Source organism: Saimiri boliviensis, chromosome 3, assembly GCF_048565385.1.
Source record: "Saimiri boliviensis isolate mSaiBol1 chromosome 3, mSaiBol1.pri, whole genome shotgun sequence".
Classification (NCBI taxonomy): Eukaryota; Metazoa; Chordata; class Mammalia; order Primates; family Cebidae; genus Saimiri; species Saimiri boliviensis.
This window is the reverse complement of record NC_133451.1, coordinates 77,935,056-77,952,243: the sequence shown is the minus strand read 5'-3', so window position 1 is coordinate 77,952,243 and position 17,188 is coordinate 77,935,056. Positions and strand designations below refer to the sequence as shown.

At 34.6% G+C, this 17,188-nt stretch overlaps 1 protein-coding gene across 9 annotated transcripts in view; it reads left to right on the top strand.

Moving 5' to 3' along the window:
- WDFY3 (WD repeat and FYVE domain containing 3) overlaps nt 1-17,188 on the top strand; it is a 292,916-nt gene that overhangs the window by 223,581 nt on the left and 52,147 nt on the right. For 8 of the 9 annotated variants that reach the window (XM_074396388.1, XM_074396384.1, XM_074396387.1 and 5 more), the window contains 8 exons: nt 627-787; nt 2,148-2,377; nt 3,445-3,554; nt 5,183-5,365; nt 6,251-6,408; nt 7,497-7,574; nt 9,033-9,260; nt 15,373-15,423. In XM_074396388.1, the coding sequence (XP_074252489.1) occupies nt 627-787; nt 2,148-2,377; nt 3,445-3,554; nt 5,183-5,365; nt 6,251-6,408; nt 7,497-7,574; nt 9,033-9,260; nt 15,373-15,423 (1,199 nt within the window). The remainder of the gene's footprint in view (nt 1-626; nt 788-2,147; nt 2,378-3,444; nt 3,555-5,182; nt 5,366-6,250; nt 6,409-7,496; nt 7,575-9,032; nt 9,261-15,372; nt 15,424-17,188) is intronic. The other variant, XM_074396386.1, reaches the window with a different exon arrangement.

Sequence of the window (17,188 nt, the reverse complement as noted above, 5' to 3'; positions counted from 1 at the left end):
GGGAAACATTTCTGTTAGGAGGAGGACCTAAGAGGATTACTCTGAAAGCAATATGTATATGGCAAGCACACCAAAAATGCTCAGATAGCTTTAGAAAGAGTGAGAGCCAATGGTAATGATGGAGGGGCTAAATAGCACCCCTCAACATTGATTATACTTTATTTTTCACAATTTTCTTGACGCTCTCTTCTATCTATGTTACTTAATTGCTATTAGAGGTATACTCTAAAATAGTTTTGTTTCACAATTTTACCCTTTATTAACTTATACAAAATTAATTAAGAGCTAATAAACTGACCTTTTTTCTCTCAAATGGAGAACACCTGTGACTGGCCGTTTATGCTGAGGAACTCCTTGTTTATCACAGACTGTCTTTAGGCAATAGGAGACTCCACAGGTAGTTTCATTTCATAATACTTTATCCTGCTGAAATTATTTCTTCCCATATTTATCCTGATTTATGGCCATAGAACATCATTTTCTTCAAGTAGTGCATAAGAGCTAGTGGTCATATTTCTACATGTTGAAGATATAATTATTTTTCCTTAGCCTGGTTTATTTGAGGATCTGGTCTTGTGTTGGTAGATATCAATTTTCTTAGACATTTTTTTCCTACTGGAATTTAGGGGAAGACGCATCTCTGCCTATTACCAGTGGAGGAAGCTACCAGGTATTGGTGAACAATGTGTTTTATTTCACACAGCGTGTGGTGGACAAGCTTTGGCAAGGCATGTTCAACAAAGAATCTAAACTTCTTATAGATTTTATAATTCAACTAATTGCACAGGTAATTCATTGTCACTATTAGTTGTAGAGCACATGTTTTCCTATTGAAAACTTTATCAAAATTGTTGAAATTAAATGTAACTAATAAGATAATGAATGTCAACATTTAATATAAAGCTAAGCTTATTAAAAGTGAATAGAGATAGACTGGGCATGGTGGCTCATGCCACCATATCATATCAGCACTTTGGGAAGCCGAGGTGGGTGGATCGCTTGAGGTCAGGAGTTGGAGACCAGCCTGGCCAACATGTTTACAATTCTGTCTCTACTGAAAATACAAAAATTAGCCAGGCATGGTGGTGCGTGCCTGTAATCCCAGCTACTTGGGAGGCAGAGGCAGGAGAATCACTTGAACCTGGGAGGCGGAGGTTGCAGTGAGCCAAGATCACACTACTGCACACCAGCCTGGGTGACAGAGCGAGACTCCGTCTCAAAAAAAAGTGAATACAGACTTTGAACCCCTCCGCTATTACCAATTGTCTGGTGCCAATGTGTCTTTTGTAAAGTTGCCTAGTTCTCAAGCTGTGATCTCTCACTGATCTCCCAACTGGTATTATTATTTGCTACCCAGATAGATTTAAATGCCCTAAGTTAATAGAGTTTGATATGTTTGTAATGTGTGCTACATCCATGTGTAGAGGCTTGCAGAGTATGAAGAGTTGATAGTAAAAGAATATTCTCTTACCAAGTAAATCTTTACAAAGTTCCTTATAGTTTATATTCTCTTGAAGTTGTTACTTTTTGTATATGTTTACAGTACTTTTAGTTAAGGGTTTGGCTTGGTTTGTCACAATTAATTAATCTTATTCAATACTTAATGTAGAAAGTAGGAAATAATTGTTACATATTTTATTAGCATATGGTACCCAGACATAGGCTCTCTCATGTCACCTAAGACTTTCTAAAAGGATATACTTGTATTTAAGCCAAAGAGAAAAATTCTCCAATAAGGGGATGAAACTAGAATGTTAAAATAAAAAAAATGACTTTAATAACATCTTAAGCAAATTTTTTTCAGTACTTTTGAGTAGAGACCATTTATCCTAACACAATGTATTTGTGAGGAGACTCCCCTAGATGTCACGTCCTTGTGTTCTCAGGGGGACTGCTCTGCCCGTTAGCAGCATTAGTGGCTCTCCTCCCTGGGAGCTCTTCTTTTTTTTATGTAGCCCTCATATCATCATTAAATTGCATTGATGTGTCTCATGGGTTCTGCAATCCATAATAGCAAGAGCTTTGTGTCTTTTAGCACTCTCATACTTAGCATGGCATTTGGTATATAATAAAAGTTCATGTGTGAATGATTAACAGGTGTTTTACTTTTGTCTGTTGTACTGAAAACGTATCTTTCATGTCTTTAGTCAAAGAGAAGATCACAGGGATTGTCACTGGATGCAGTCTATCACTGCCTCAATAGGACCATCTTGTATCAGTTCTCACGGGCACACAAAACCGTTCCTCAGCAAGTAGCTCTGCTTGATTCACTCAGGGTCCTCACTGTAAACAGAAACTTGATCCTGGGACCTGGGAACCATGACCAAGAATTCATTAGCTGTCTGGCCCACTGTTTGATAAATCTACATGTTGGAAGGTAAATCCTTTAGGTTCAGTTTGCCATGTTAAATTTGGCTTTGATATTATTCCAAAAAAATTCTTTTTTTTTATAGTAATATTTCTTTTACCCTTTATTCTATTTTATTTAAGCCTTTATGCAAAAAGATGAAGGGCGAGTGTTGCATTTTTGCAGAGAAATAATGGGTACTTTTTTTCTTTAACTTAGTTTTCTATACCTTTAAAATTTTCTGTTATCACATATGTCACTTATATAAGGAAGCTTACTTTTAAAGCAAATGAAGTACATACCATTGAAGTCTAAGAGAAGAAGAAAGTAAAACTCAATGCAATGTCATATGTTAAATGAGTAAAATTAGTATTTTTCAGTTGATTGCTTTGACAGATAAATTTCATTAGTGTCTGCCAGGGGTCAAGCATTGAATTAGGGGCTGGGACAAAATGTGAGTAAGATAGACCCTGTGGCAGCCTTCTTTAGGGGAAACAGCTAAGCAAGACCAGTCAACTGTATTGAGTGATCTGTTAGGAAAAACCCAGTGCTTTGGAGGCACATAAGAGGGGCCCCTAACCTGAAAGAGATGCCTGCTGAGCTGCAACTTGAGACCTGGTTAGGGAGGACAAGAGAATGGAGTCTACTGCTACTAGAAAGAGCAGTCTGTGTGAATGCCCAGAGGGAAGAAAGAGTGTTACACCTGAGGGGAACTGCAGCTATTTCACTGCTACAGGAGCAGAGTCAGAGTAGTGAGATATAAGACTGGAGAGAGGATACAGGCATATTAGAAAAATGTTCCTAGTCGAATGAACGTTTTGTAATTTTTAGGTAAAAATGTTCACAATAATTAAAGGCATGTTAAATATTAAGGTAATAATCTTGATGCTATAGATTAGTCTAAGTACATTTAGTCAAGTGGACTTATTTGATCACTTCTTAAAAATGGCATTTTTCTGGTAAACTAGAATTCTGTGCATCTGCTGAGTAGACATTCAGTAATATCTGTTGGTAATGGAAATAGAGTAATTCTTAGTTATTGTAGTCTTTAGCTAATCATTTCCTTCATAGAGTTTAATCTGACTGGAATTTTTCAGCAATGTGGATGGATTTGGACTGGAAGCAGAAGCTCGCATGACTACATGGCATATTATGATCCCCTCTGACATTGAACCAGATGGTAGTTACAGCCAAGATATTAGTGAAGGTAATTGCTTCAACCTGGGATGTTTTAAATTGTTGTTGTGGTTATTTTAACTCCAGTTTTTAAGACATAACCAAAAAATCAGCTTCAGAAACTGCCAGCATTGATAGCAGCTCTCCCAGTAGGGCAACCTATACATAGACAAAGAGTCTCCTCATGCCATTAAGAGTAAAGCTACCTGTAATATTGCTAAGCTCATCATTTCTTAGTAATACTGTGAGACTCGGTGGTGGTATTAATATTTACATTGACTTAAGTAGAAGTACAAGTATTAAATTGGCATTAACTAACTGCCCAATGGTAATGTCAGGCATATCACATTAGAGTAAGCAAATATTGCTTGAGACAGATTATCAGTATTGCCATTTTTATTCTTCTTTATACTCACCTTTTTTTTTTTTTTTTTTTTTTTTTTGGAGACAGAATCTTGCTCTGTCACCCAGGCTGGAGTACAATGGCACAATCTCAGCTAACTACAACCTCCACCTTTCGGGTTATGTTCTGCAATTCTCATGCCTCAGCCTCTCAGCCTCTTGAGTAACTATGACTACAGGCAGGCATCACAACGCCTGGCTAATTTTTTGTATTTTTAGTGAGACAGGGTTTCACCATGTTGGCCAGGCTGGTCTCAAACTCCCAACCTCAAGTGATCCGCCTGCCTCGGCCTCCCAAAGTGCTGGGATTATAGCTGTGAGCCACCACGCCTGGCCCCTCTCTCTTGTTTTAATCTGGTTGTCCTACTGATCCTATAAGCATTGCACATTGAAGTCTTGTATGGATTGATTTATTTCCACATGCTCAGTGATAAATAAAAGTCACTCTTCATAGTGTTTGTCTCCCCAGAAATAACTGTGTGATAGTTTTACATATGGTTTCATTGTTTGGAAGCCCAGCACTCATTTTAATTTCATTCCTTCATTTAAACATGAATTTATTAACTCTGCTGTTTCACCAAAATGTTTTCAACACTAAACACCAAGGATGTAGTGATTATTTTCACCTTGCTATGGTTCTCATAGCAAGGTCCTCAGAATAGCAACATCAATGTCATTTTGGGAACTTGGTAGAAAAGCAGATTCTGTTGCCCTACTCTGATCTACTGAATCAGAAACTCTGGGGTTAGGGACTAGTAGCTTGTTATCACAGGTCCTCAGGTGATTGTTGAGGACTGACAGGTCTAGAGGAGTAGTCAGGCACACAAATAAGGAGTCCAAAACAAGAATGAATTTCATAGTAAAAGTCTTTTCAAAATATTTCTTTCTTTGTGTAAAATACTAACTTAGTTTTGAATTCACCTTAAACATTCAGATCTAAAAATTACTTTTAAATGGGGGATAAGTTTTTATCTAGAAAAAGTTAGATAATTACATATATATAATTTCCAATTTTATAAATAAAAGTGTTATTTTGTGTGCATATAAAGATTTTTTTTAAGTATCTTCTAAATAGGCAACCACAGTTTTAGTTATCTGAATAACCTTTTCACTGGGCTAGTTACAATATGAGCATTGTTTTTTACAATTAAATACTGTAGTCAAAATTCCTACCTGTAAGCATGAAAAAAAATAAAAATAAAAACTAACCTTATACTGTGTTTTGATCATTTGCTTGCTTTTTTGTTTGTTTACTAGGGCGTCAGCTTCTCATAAAAGCTGTCAACAGAGTTTGGACTGAACTGATACATAGTAAGAAACAAGTCTTGGAGGAGCTTTTCAAAGTAACTCTGCCTGTGAATGAAAGGGGCCACGTGGACATAGCTATAGCCAGGCCACTCATTGAAGAAGCTGGCTTGAAGTGCTGGCAGAACCATCTGGGTAAGGCCTACAGAGATCATGTGACCACGAGACTTACATGTGGCTATTATATATGGGTGTACTTTAAATATGTAATTACAGCATTGCCAAAAAGATACTATAAAGTCAATAGAAATGAAAATCAATATAATGTAACCATTCTAGAATGATTGTACTGAGATCTTACTTTTCTTGGATTTATTTTTTTTATATTTGAGGTATGTTATACATCAGGCATTTATGCATTCAGAATATCATACATTGCAAAGAGCTCTAGTATAGTCACTGTCATGGCAACAGATCCACAGTCCCTTAACTATAATTTTGACGTTCAAAATGCTGTGAAAACCCAATGTTTTTCATTAATTTGGTGTCAAAACTGACTTCATAGAAGAACCTAACTTATCTTTCTTTGTCCTGCTTGGTATGGGAATATTCATATATTTTGCTGCAGTTATATTAATGTATTAAAAGTACAGCTTATTACTGTAGATTCTCTGGTGTCATTATATAATCTACAGTGTATAAGCTGTATAGCCTTTTAAAAATCCAAAACATTATAAGTTTTGAAGTATACCCAACACCAAAGATTTTAATTAGGTGATTATGAATTGTTATTAATTCAGAAACTCATTATAGTTAAAATAAAATTGGATACTATTACAGAGCTGTGAGGTTTTAACCAACTATAAGTTCAGCTAATACAGTAGTTTGCGAGCAATCATCCTTAAACAAGACTACTGATAAATTAATCTGTGATATCTAAACGTAATATCTGCATCTGTAGTATGTGCTGCTTCTGTTCACTTCAGGATTGTAGTTTATAACCAGATATGAACGTTTTAAAAGTAGGACTCATAAATACATGGAGAAATTATAAAATAATCTAATTTAAATTTTTCATAGCCCATGAAAAGAAATGCATAAGTCGGGGAGAAGCTTTAGTGCCCACCACACAGTCCAAATTATCCCGTGTCAGCAGTGGCTTTGGTCTTTCCAAGTTAACAGGATCAAGAAGGAATCGAAAAGAAAGTGGTCTTAATAAACACAGTCTTTCCACCCAGGTACTTTTTTAGTTTTATAGATGGTACTATTAGAAATTTATATTCCAAGGTTTAGTTGTAGTATTTGTTATAATATACTTAACATGTACAAGCAATTGATTAGAAATGAAACTTTTCTGTATTTTTGCTTTAAAATAGAGATAGAAGTAATCCAGACTATGGGAATTTCCCTCATTTTATGATGATAAAATTATGTGTGAGTACCATGTCATTATACCTATCTTATAACTGGATACACGATGAGATTTAGAGATTGATATATGATCAGACTATTGATAATTTTCTCTCAATTTTTCCAGCTTTCAATATTGTTGTTACTGATAATTATATAAATTTTAAGACAATAGCCAAACACACCTTTTTAAATTTTTACAAACTTGTTGTGTATGCCTGGGATTGATGGTTTTTAAAAAGCTCATCTGCCTCCAGCGTTAACTTCTTCATCATCCTACTTCCTTCACCACCCCCAGAATCGAAGTGGCAGCTATGAAAAGGGTCTGAGAGAAATAGTGTTTGTCAGCCATCTCATGCATCAGGTTAGGTTTCCTATGAAGCCAACTCTGAGATGGAGTTGAGTGTGCATAATGTATATTGGGGGTGTCCTTGGGATCAATACTTGTGGAAGGGAAAAGAGCAGGATTGGATATAGGGAAAAGTCAGGCTGCCGTGCTGGTCTAGTGACAGCCTCAGCCCAACTAAGTGGAGCTTTGAGGACAGAATATCCTCTTAGAGTTGACCTGCATTAAGCTGAAATGTGTGAGTCTTGTTACCCCTAGATCGGGTAGTGGTTGGATGTGGAGAACCCTGTCAGCCCTCTGCAGCAAAGGCAATCCCTGAGGGTGTTGACAGCAGCCTAGAAATGTGGGCAGCAAGCTCTTCTGTGAGGGGGTTTGAGGAGTTGAAGAGCTTGCAGATCTGTGTCCATCACGTAGGCCTCCATTAGATTCATCATGTAATTCCAAATGTTGGGGTGTTATTTTCTGTGCTTTTGGCAGAATTTTAACCAGCTGTTTAGCATTCATTTCAAGAGTAACTTTTTTTTTCAGAAATCCGTGAAATATTAAGACTCTTTTTCCACCCATTGTTAGGAGATTTCACAGTGGATGTTTACTCACATTGCTGTTGTTCGTGACTTAGTAGATACACAATATAAGGAATATCAGGAGGTAAGGATATGTAATCATCATAATGGTTTGTTTTACATTTTTTATATGTGAAAGTCTCTGTTTGTCCTGGTATCTTTCTGCCCATTTTAAGGTACTGGCTGGAGTGCATTCATCATCAGATGATGGTTTTAATTATCCCTGCTATCAGCTACTTTGGCTACTGACTTTAGGATAGAAAATTTTAATCTTTTGTCAACAAACTGAAAATGAGCACAGCTGAATTCTCTTAACATTCACTACTGACATGTTATGTGTCTTTGTTCCTAATAAAAATAAAAATGTAAGAGTGAGCCTTCTTTTTCAGACTTTTAACAAGGAGATTGCAAAAATATACATCAAAGTCTCTGAGAAGTCTCTTAAAATTGTAAAAAATTACAAGATTAAATGAAATTATTTTTTACTGCACTACAAGTGCTTGGCGATTATGTCAGTGAAAAATAAATTCATTGAAATTCTCTTGGTGAATTCTTAATTACTCAAAAGCTTATCTTAAATATTTTATTCCCAGAGTAGCTATTTTGGATCTATTAAAGGTTTCTGAATGATAAACTGCTAGTATTTTATGGATATGACACTAGATCCTTAGTTTCCCAACCAAAGACATATAAGTACTAAACTGCTAGTATTTTATGGATATGACACTAGATCCTTAGTTTCCCAACCAAAGAACATGTAAGTACTACTGTGATAGGTAATTTTATAATTATTCACTCAGTGATCTTTACTGTCAGTTGTATTTTAGAAGTCTTTATTTTTATATTTAAATTGTGTATACTTATGTTCCATGAATCATTGGGCAAGTTAGTTATCATTGTCTACTATTGAAATGTTTCATATTTGTCATTTGATAGATAAGAAGAATTGTACTGTGTCATAATTTTCACTTAAGTAAAATGGTTTGGATCTATCTCAGAGGCCAGAATAAAATGTTTTCTCTTTGACTTTTATATGAACATCAAGTTCCCTGTTAGTGCAAAATCTTGGGAAATGTTTACCTTGCCCACCAGTAATCAAATCTGTTGGCACTGTTTCTTTATCTGATTTCCTAAAATACCCCCTATTCATGTTGTGGTAGCTATTTTCCAGTTTGGTGTATCCTTAAATTACTGTATGTATTTATTAACTCACATAGAGCTAACCATTTCCTTATATTTTCATAGTAATATTACCATCTTTTCTGTGCCAGAAAAACAAACTTTTTTTCAACTCTGTTCCACCATATTGCATACTCTAACCTATACATGTCTGTCATTTACTTGGTGCCTTAAGAAGTCCACCTTCTGCAACAAAGCTGCTTACTTTAACTGTAAACAAGTGTAATTTGACTTTTATAATGTTAACTGAAATGGTGTGGATTGTGTTTGTTTCCAAATAATAACTTGATTTTCAGTGACTTGTAGACTTGTTACTGTTACTCCTGTTTTTGCTTGAAAACCGACCTGGACTCTTTCCTGTCAGCGTCAGCAGAATGCCCTGAAGTACGTGACAGAAGAGTGGTGCCAGATCGAGTGTGAGCTGCTGCGGGAGCGGGGGCTGTGGGGCCCTCCCATCGGCTCCCACCTCGACAAGTGGATGCTGGAGATGACAGAAGGGCCCTGCAGGATGAGGAAAAAGATGGTGCGAAACGATATGTTTTATAACCATTACCCTTACATGCCAGAAACTGAGCAAGAGACAAATGTGGCGGTGAGTATGCAGTATTCAGTGATCACAGTGGCTCTTTCAAGTTTTTATTTTCTTTTGTAAGCATTTTTTTCTCTGTTAAGTCGATTACCTCAAATAGCTAATTTTAAAAATTCAAACTTTTTTAAATTGATAACTTCAGAGTGGTGGTGGAATGAAAAGATGCAACAGTGTAACAAGGAGACATCATAATGAAGTGGTTAAGATCACAGACACCAAAGCCCAACTACCCAAATTTAAAACCTGGCTGTGCCACTTCGCTATTGTAGCTGGGTTACAGCGTATTAAACCTCTCCGGGTTTTCATTTTGTTATACCTGAATTGGAGCAAATAATAGTTCCACCTCATAGGACTGTTAGGAGGATTAAGTTCATTAAAATTAGTTAAGTACTTAGAATAGTGTCTGGTCCAGAATAAGCCTTATGAACATGTGAACTTTCTAAGTAGCTCTGATCGTATAAGGTGAGGCAGCTTGAATTGTTCCAGTGCCTCTTGTTTCTCTGCCAAACACCCTGGCTCCATTTATCTTGTACTGTTAGCTTAACCTCAGTCCTGATGCTAACACATATCTAGCATCAACCTAAGCATCCATCAACAGAGTAATAGATGAAGAAAATGTGTTGTGTATACATAATGGAATAGTATTCAGCCTTAAAAAAAAAAAAAGAAGGAAAACCTGTCTTTGTGGCAACATGCATAAACCTGGAGGACATTATGTTACATGAAATAAGCCAGGTGCAGAATGACAAATACTACTTGACCTATCTCACTTGCATGTGGCACCTAAAACAATCAGACTCAGAAACCAAGTGTAGAATGATGGTTACCAGAGGCCGAGAAGTGAGGAGAATAGAGAGATGTTGGTCAAAGGGTACAGTTTCAGATAAATGTGAGGAATACATTTTTTGAGATCTATTGTATTCCATAGTGACTATGATTTATAGTATTGTATATAGTACATTTCAAAATTGGTAAGAGAGTAAATTTTAAATGTTCTTGACACAAAAATTTTTAACTATTTGAGGTGTTGAATATGTTAATTAATTTGTTAATTAACAGTAGAGTTTTAAAAATAATAATATAGGTGAGTCTTAGCTCCTGCTAATAATTATTAAGATTTTGGAAGATAACTCTCTAAAGTCTCCTTTTCTCAAAGCTATTCAGTTCTGTCAAGAATGCCATATTTGATGCAGCAGTGCCTTAAAGCACTGTAATTTCTAATCCTGGAGCACTGTGTAAAAAAGGTAATCTACCCATATTTTTGCAGCCTGTTACTAGCACTTACTTTTATAAGAGCAAATTAACAGTATGGTCTTTTAATTCTTAATCTTTTTTCCCTAACATTCTATTGAGAATGTAAGCCATTAGCAATTTGATAAAATATTTCTTATCGAGTTAATGCTTAAACTGAATCCATTCAAGAATACTAAAATATAAATATGCTCTCCCTAACACATGACCAACTCACTGTTTGAATTTAATTGAGGCATATATTTTTGAATTATTTTTACAATAATCATGATATTTTTTATCTTTACTCCTTTCCTTCCTTGTAATAATGTCATTTGTTTACAAAAGTATATTTAAACTTCTGTATCAGATAAAAGCAAAGTACCCTATTAAGAGTTCACACCTACGACTGTGGTATCATCAGCATTTTACCTAGGCAAAGGAATTCACCAGCCTGTGAAATCAAAACAGACGCTCTCATAAATAAGTATACACCAGATGGAACTTGTTTTTTTAACAGATGGGTTACATATTGGAAAATACAAGGCAGTTAAGAAATGTTGGAGATACTTTCACATAAAAGGAAAAAGCAGTCAGGAAGGAGAGACAGTTACAGAATGTAGAATTCATGCTGCATAGTTCATGCACAGGTCAAGGTCAGTCTGCTATGATGAAATTTGCTGAAATAATTTTTATTTTGCTTTTAGTAGTTTACATCGTTTGTAAATTTGGAATGCCATTAAATGTCCACTTGTATCTTTTAGAATATGCATTCTGGCAATGTTAAAAACAAATTTTCAAAAAGTAGTAGTATCTGTCATCCCACTGAATTCTACCATCAAATCAAAAAAGAGGAGCTGATATTTACAAAACACAGTAAGCCAGATCAAGCTTGTCCAGTCCTAGGCCCATGGGTCACGTACGGCCCAGGATGGCTTTGAATGCGACCCAACACGAATTCGTCAACTTTTTAAAAACATAATGAGACTTTTTTTAACCTTTTTTTTTTTTTTAAGCTCATCAGCTATTGTTAGTCTTAGTGTGTTTTATGTGTCGCCCAAGACCGTTCTTCCAATATGGCCAAGGAAGCTAAAAGATTGGACACTCTGGAGCTAGATTCTTTACAGAGCAGTTTGCTTGTGTTTTGCTTCAGTCTCGTAACAGCCCTCTGAAGTACAGTTAATATTGTTATCCCAGTTTTACAGATGAAACCTAGAGTAGTTAAGAAACCCCCTTTTTGGCTGCAGCTACTAAGTACTAAGTAGTGTAGTAAGGTAGGAATACAATTCAACAGTCTCTTAGTAGTTGAATCACTTTGAAAAATAAAAGATTCTAATGTTTGCCCATTTTGTGACATTATCCATTGACAGTAAATGTATTCCATATTAGGTTTTGTCTCTCTAGGGCTAACAAAGTACCTAATACTTAATGAATGTTGAGTGAATAAACTGGCAGCACTCTGTTACAGACTTTTTTCTATTGCTTTCTCTTTCGCATTATATAGAATTTTCCTAACTCTAAAACTTCTTCACTATAATGGCCTCAAATAAAATTTTACGGGCCACGTAGTTTACACAGTTTAGGAGAGGCCTCTATAAGAAAAAAAGTACAAAATTACGAATATAAAAGTAATAGGGCTTTGTTTCCAAGGTTTTGAAAGTGGCTCATGGAACTGAAGGCCACTAAAGTTTAAGCTACCTTAACTTCATAGTAAAGCCACCTCTGCCCTGATGTATATTAAAAAATATTGGCTCCTAGAGTTAGAGATCAATCAGTTCTTTCCTTTAAACTTCCATAAATTTGTTGTCTTCCTTGCATGCATGTTTCATATAGTAAGTACTTTTTGTGACATAATAGGTTTGTGCCAACCTAAAAGTTGCTTTTGAAGCCTCTTGATGGTTAAAAGACTTTACCTGGCGCAAGGGCAAATGATTTGATCTTTTGTTTATTGATTAAAATAATTATTGTTTCTCAGTAACATTTCCGTTTTTTGTCATGTCACTTAAGCTGAAGAATACAGTGATTATTTAAAAGTTAATTTCTTACTTAAAAGTATTTGATTTGTTAGAAATAAATCAGGTGTTTTTTTTGTTTTTCTCATTAAAGTTGTATTTCTTAAACTTTGATAATCTTACATACTGTATAGCAAATAGCTTACTTAGTCTAAGTTTTGAATTTTATTTCTTGATTTTAAATTGAATGTTTGTGTATAGAATATGGAACATCCTCAGACTTTAAAGCATTCAAAGTTTATCAACTAAAATTATTGTAATAAAAATAGTAATAATAATTACCAATATCCTGAGAAAAATTAAGTACATGTGGAAAATTCTGTATTCTCAAATAAAAATGATTTATCCTCTACACACAGTGTAGAGGATTCCTCAGTGAGTAATTTTCATAATTAAAACAGTTATAATGAATTATACTATAATTCTGTATTTTAAACAGAAATATTATAGATTGTATAAGATGTAAGTCTGGGATATACTGCAAATTCAAAATCAGATTCTTCCTCTGAATTCTAAGGGAGGAAAATAATGCATATTTTGCCATTTAAAAAAATATTTAAATATTAGGCTTTAATTTTGTAATTCCCTTATTTTTACAGAATACTAATCTCAAACACATTTACTATTCTCTGCAAAGTTCATTAGGGTGAAGACCTTGTCTACCTATTAATTTGGAGTTACTCAGGGGCAGGAAGCTAATCAACTTTTCAGTTCCTTTTCTAACTAGGGAAGTTTCTTGTGGCTGCCTCAACATATATTTTTATATAATGTATATATGTCACAAGACTCATAGAAGCTAAGCAACTCATTTAGGAAATTTCATTGCCAGCATTATAGGAAAATTTGAAGTAAAAGAACTATAAAATTATTTTCTACAAATTATGACTTTGAAAATTATAAGTTTCTATGTAAACAATTATAGTAATAATTTAATGCTTTTTTAAATAAAAGAAAACCAAAATATTGCTAAAATTACTGGTATAACATATTTACTATTGAGTGCTGGGCTTTTTAGTAAAATAAAAACCAGTTAATCAATCAGTGAGCAAATATGTATTAAATCAGCACTGTACCATGTGCTGCCAGGAAAAATATAGGGTATACTTAGTAGACGCTGCCTGCATCCTGGCTGGGAGTGTATATAGTGAATGTCACAGTTAGCTGTGACATTAGTAATTGGTCTGTTTTGTTGTATTGATTTGTTGCATATTTATGCAATAGTCTATCTTGGTTTTTTGTTTGTTTAAGACAAGATCTCGCTCTGTTGCCCAGGCTGGAGTGCAATGATTGTCTTGGCTCATTGCAGCCTTGACCTCCTGGACTCAAGCAGTCCTCTTACCTGAGCCTCTCAAGTAGCTGGGATTACCAGAATGCACTATCATGCCAGGCTACTTTTTAATTTTTTTGTAGAGACGGGGGTTTCACCATGTTGCCCAGGCTGGTCTTGAACTCCTGAGCTCAAGCAATCCATCTGCCTCAGCCTCCCAAAGTACTGGAATTACAGGTGTGAGCCACCACACCTGGTCATATATATATATGAAGTTGAAAAAATATATAAATATATATATTTTTTTCAACTTCAGGGTGAGTTGAAGGATCAGTTTTCTTCACTTTCATGTGCACATTGTGAGTTTAATATTTGTTTACAATTCTTTTTTTACTGAAGGAAATTTTATGTAGATTGAAATATACAAATCTTAAGTGTACCATTCAGTGATTTTTTTTTCTTTTTTTAATATTCGATTTCCTGATATGTTTTTGTCATTAAAATTCTTTTATTATGGTCTAGTCAGTGAGTTTTAACAAATATATACATTACACTTTTACCATCTAAATCCGTACCAAGATAAAGAACTTTGATTAGAAATTAAAGATTATTTTTTAATATAAAATACACCTTTACAAGTTTGCTTTTAAAAAGAAAGATTCACCAAAACCTTGTGAAGTATCCGAAAGTATACCTAGTGGTCCATTGTTTGTTTTGCCTTGGGAAGCACATGTGTGAAAACATTTTGCCTCCTCACGTTTACTATAGGGAAAGGTACCAGAAATCATCACCATATATAAACCATGAACAGGAAGGAAATTTGGAAGCAGTTCTTGGTTGCATTATTGTCTGTAGCTATCTGTGTGCTTACATGAAGCCATACGCTACAGCTCAACAGAATTGCCTTCTTACTAATCAGGATTTTATTCTGAAAATAAAATATAAAGCCACTACCTAGTTCTTTTAAAAGTACTCTTTAGAAAAACTTATAACCTGGGGGCTGGTGATGCAGTCTACCTTCTGCTTTCAGCCTTTCTGAGATGGCGAAGGTAGTAAAAGAAGTAAGCAAGTCCTTGTGTTTTTAAGGGAGGATTTTCTTTTCACTAATTATGCCCTTAGTGATGTCTGTGGTATGGAGTATTGTAAATGATAGTTTAAATTAGCCATTTGCTCCTGTTACAACACAGATTTGGAGATAACCCCAGGGAAAGGAAGATGGAAGATACTAGCTAGCATTAGGTTCTATTATCCTAATTTTAAGTTTGTTTTCTTGGTTTTTGTAAAATGGTGTGAAGAGTTGCCTGTAAATCATCCAAGTCAATGCAGTCTGTGCTGAAGTTTTGTCTGTATGATCTGTAAGAGTTTGTCCTGTTCAATACCACTGAGACATTTGGTGTTTTTAAGTTTTACTTCAAACTGCTTTTGATCTGTGAGAAAGTAATCACAAGATGCTAAGTGATTATTTAAGTTGCTTAGGCTATCATATTAATTTTCTTTCAGTAACTACATCTTTCATATTTCATACAATCCTCAAGAAAATTTTATTTTTGTGTTCCTCTTTATGTTTTTTTTTCTGATATGTCTATACTTAATACCCTGTTTTCAGTCTGAGATCCCAAGTAAACAGCCTGAGACACCTGATGATATTCCTCAAAAGGTAAAACACAAATTACAGTAAAAGAATATAAACTACTTATAGTTTTGTTTTTGTTTTCTGATTTTTTAAGTGCATGGTAGACTAGACTAACTTAAAAGATTGGCTTTCAATTTGTTCTTCCTGTAAGTTTATTAGAGTTGAACAGTTGGTTTCATTCGGGCTGAGAAATGTTCTACTCTTTCTCAGCTTTTTCTGATTATCTCTTTTTAGGGTTTGTATGCCGCTCACTAACAGGCTGAGTATTCACTGCTCTCACTAAAAAAACGTGTATTGCTTCACACGTAAACTAACAAATTATGAGGCATGTTAGTAATGGGCAGCCTGGCATCTTCAACTTTTTTGTTACTCTTTTAATTTTTCTAAATACTGAAGAGTGTATTTTGAGAATTCAACAATGTCTCCTCTTTTAAAATTATTTTTTTCAATCAGAAAGAACTCATGGAAACTAAAAGTGTCTGATCACTTTTTAAAATAAAATTTTATTTTAATTAATAGAAAAATTAATCATCGTTCTTATATTCCAGAAAGATGAAAGTACATAATTCAGTTTAAAAAAATGTAGTTCTTTAGAACACAGAAATGTGCCTCAAAATATTTAGAGAAAAGTTCTCGTAGGTCAAGTTTTAATCTGTACATGAAGTCAGTAATTAAGTAGATGCTGTCCCACATTTATTAATTCATTGTCTTGCCCATCACTAACTATGCTTTTATCTTTTTAAATATTAGCAATTTTGAGTTGAAAATACTTGTCATACCTCATATAGAAGAATATTTATGGTACAAAGTTTACTACCTTCCTTTCATTTTTAAAAATAGTGCAGTGTTTTGTTTGTTTACCCATCAGATTGATCCTCCAAATTGTAATATTATTTTACATCATTTTAATACTTTCCTATGTCAAGTAGTATTTTCAGTCTCTATTTGCTATATGTCATTCCTCAGTTCACTGGCAACTCCCTTTATTTCCTTGCTCTGTACCTGAAGTTAAAGAAGATTTAATGTGGCTTCACTTAGTTATCTTTTTATCTAAAATTCGGCTCAATATCTCATTCTACATGTCCCATCCAAAAGACACTTGTTTACCACTTGAGTTGGAAATCACTTTAATATACATATATAGCTTGAAAAGGGCATTGTTGTAAATGATGCACATTGACTGAGTTTCAAGAGTGGACAGTAGAATTTTTAAAATTACATATTCTTGTTTATAGAAAAGTAAAGTCATATTTAGAAGGGGGAAGGTTTTAAAGCATGTTTCAGATTTCATCTTTTTAAAATTATTAATCCATAGTCTAGGTCTAATTCTGATCTGAGGAACCTATATACATACAAACTTTTCACTCTGAAATTTTATAGGCTATTTTAGATGTTAGTTTCTCATCTTCTGTGATTTTAGGGGGAAAACAATTTAAGTCAGTTGGAGAACATGTTTGGGAATGAAGGTTAATCAGAAAAAGCAACGTTCATGTATCATGTTCTAAAACATCAAATCCTGTGTTTCTAGGTAATTAATTTCTTCTTCAAAATGGACTGCTGTATGGTCTTACTCTACTCATTTAGTTGAGTTAGTTATGGATCGTATTCCTTTACACAACAGACAATGAGAATGAGCAAATTGAAGATAGCAGCTTGCAATTGCAAGCTAACCAGACTGTCTCCTGGCATAAAACTTTTTGATTCCTTTTTCGGTCAGGACTCTCAGACATACCTGAAGAAGGTTTTGGCCATTCTCAGTGAAACCAGGGGATATAGGAAAGAATAGGGC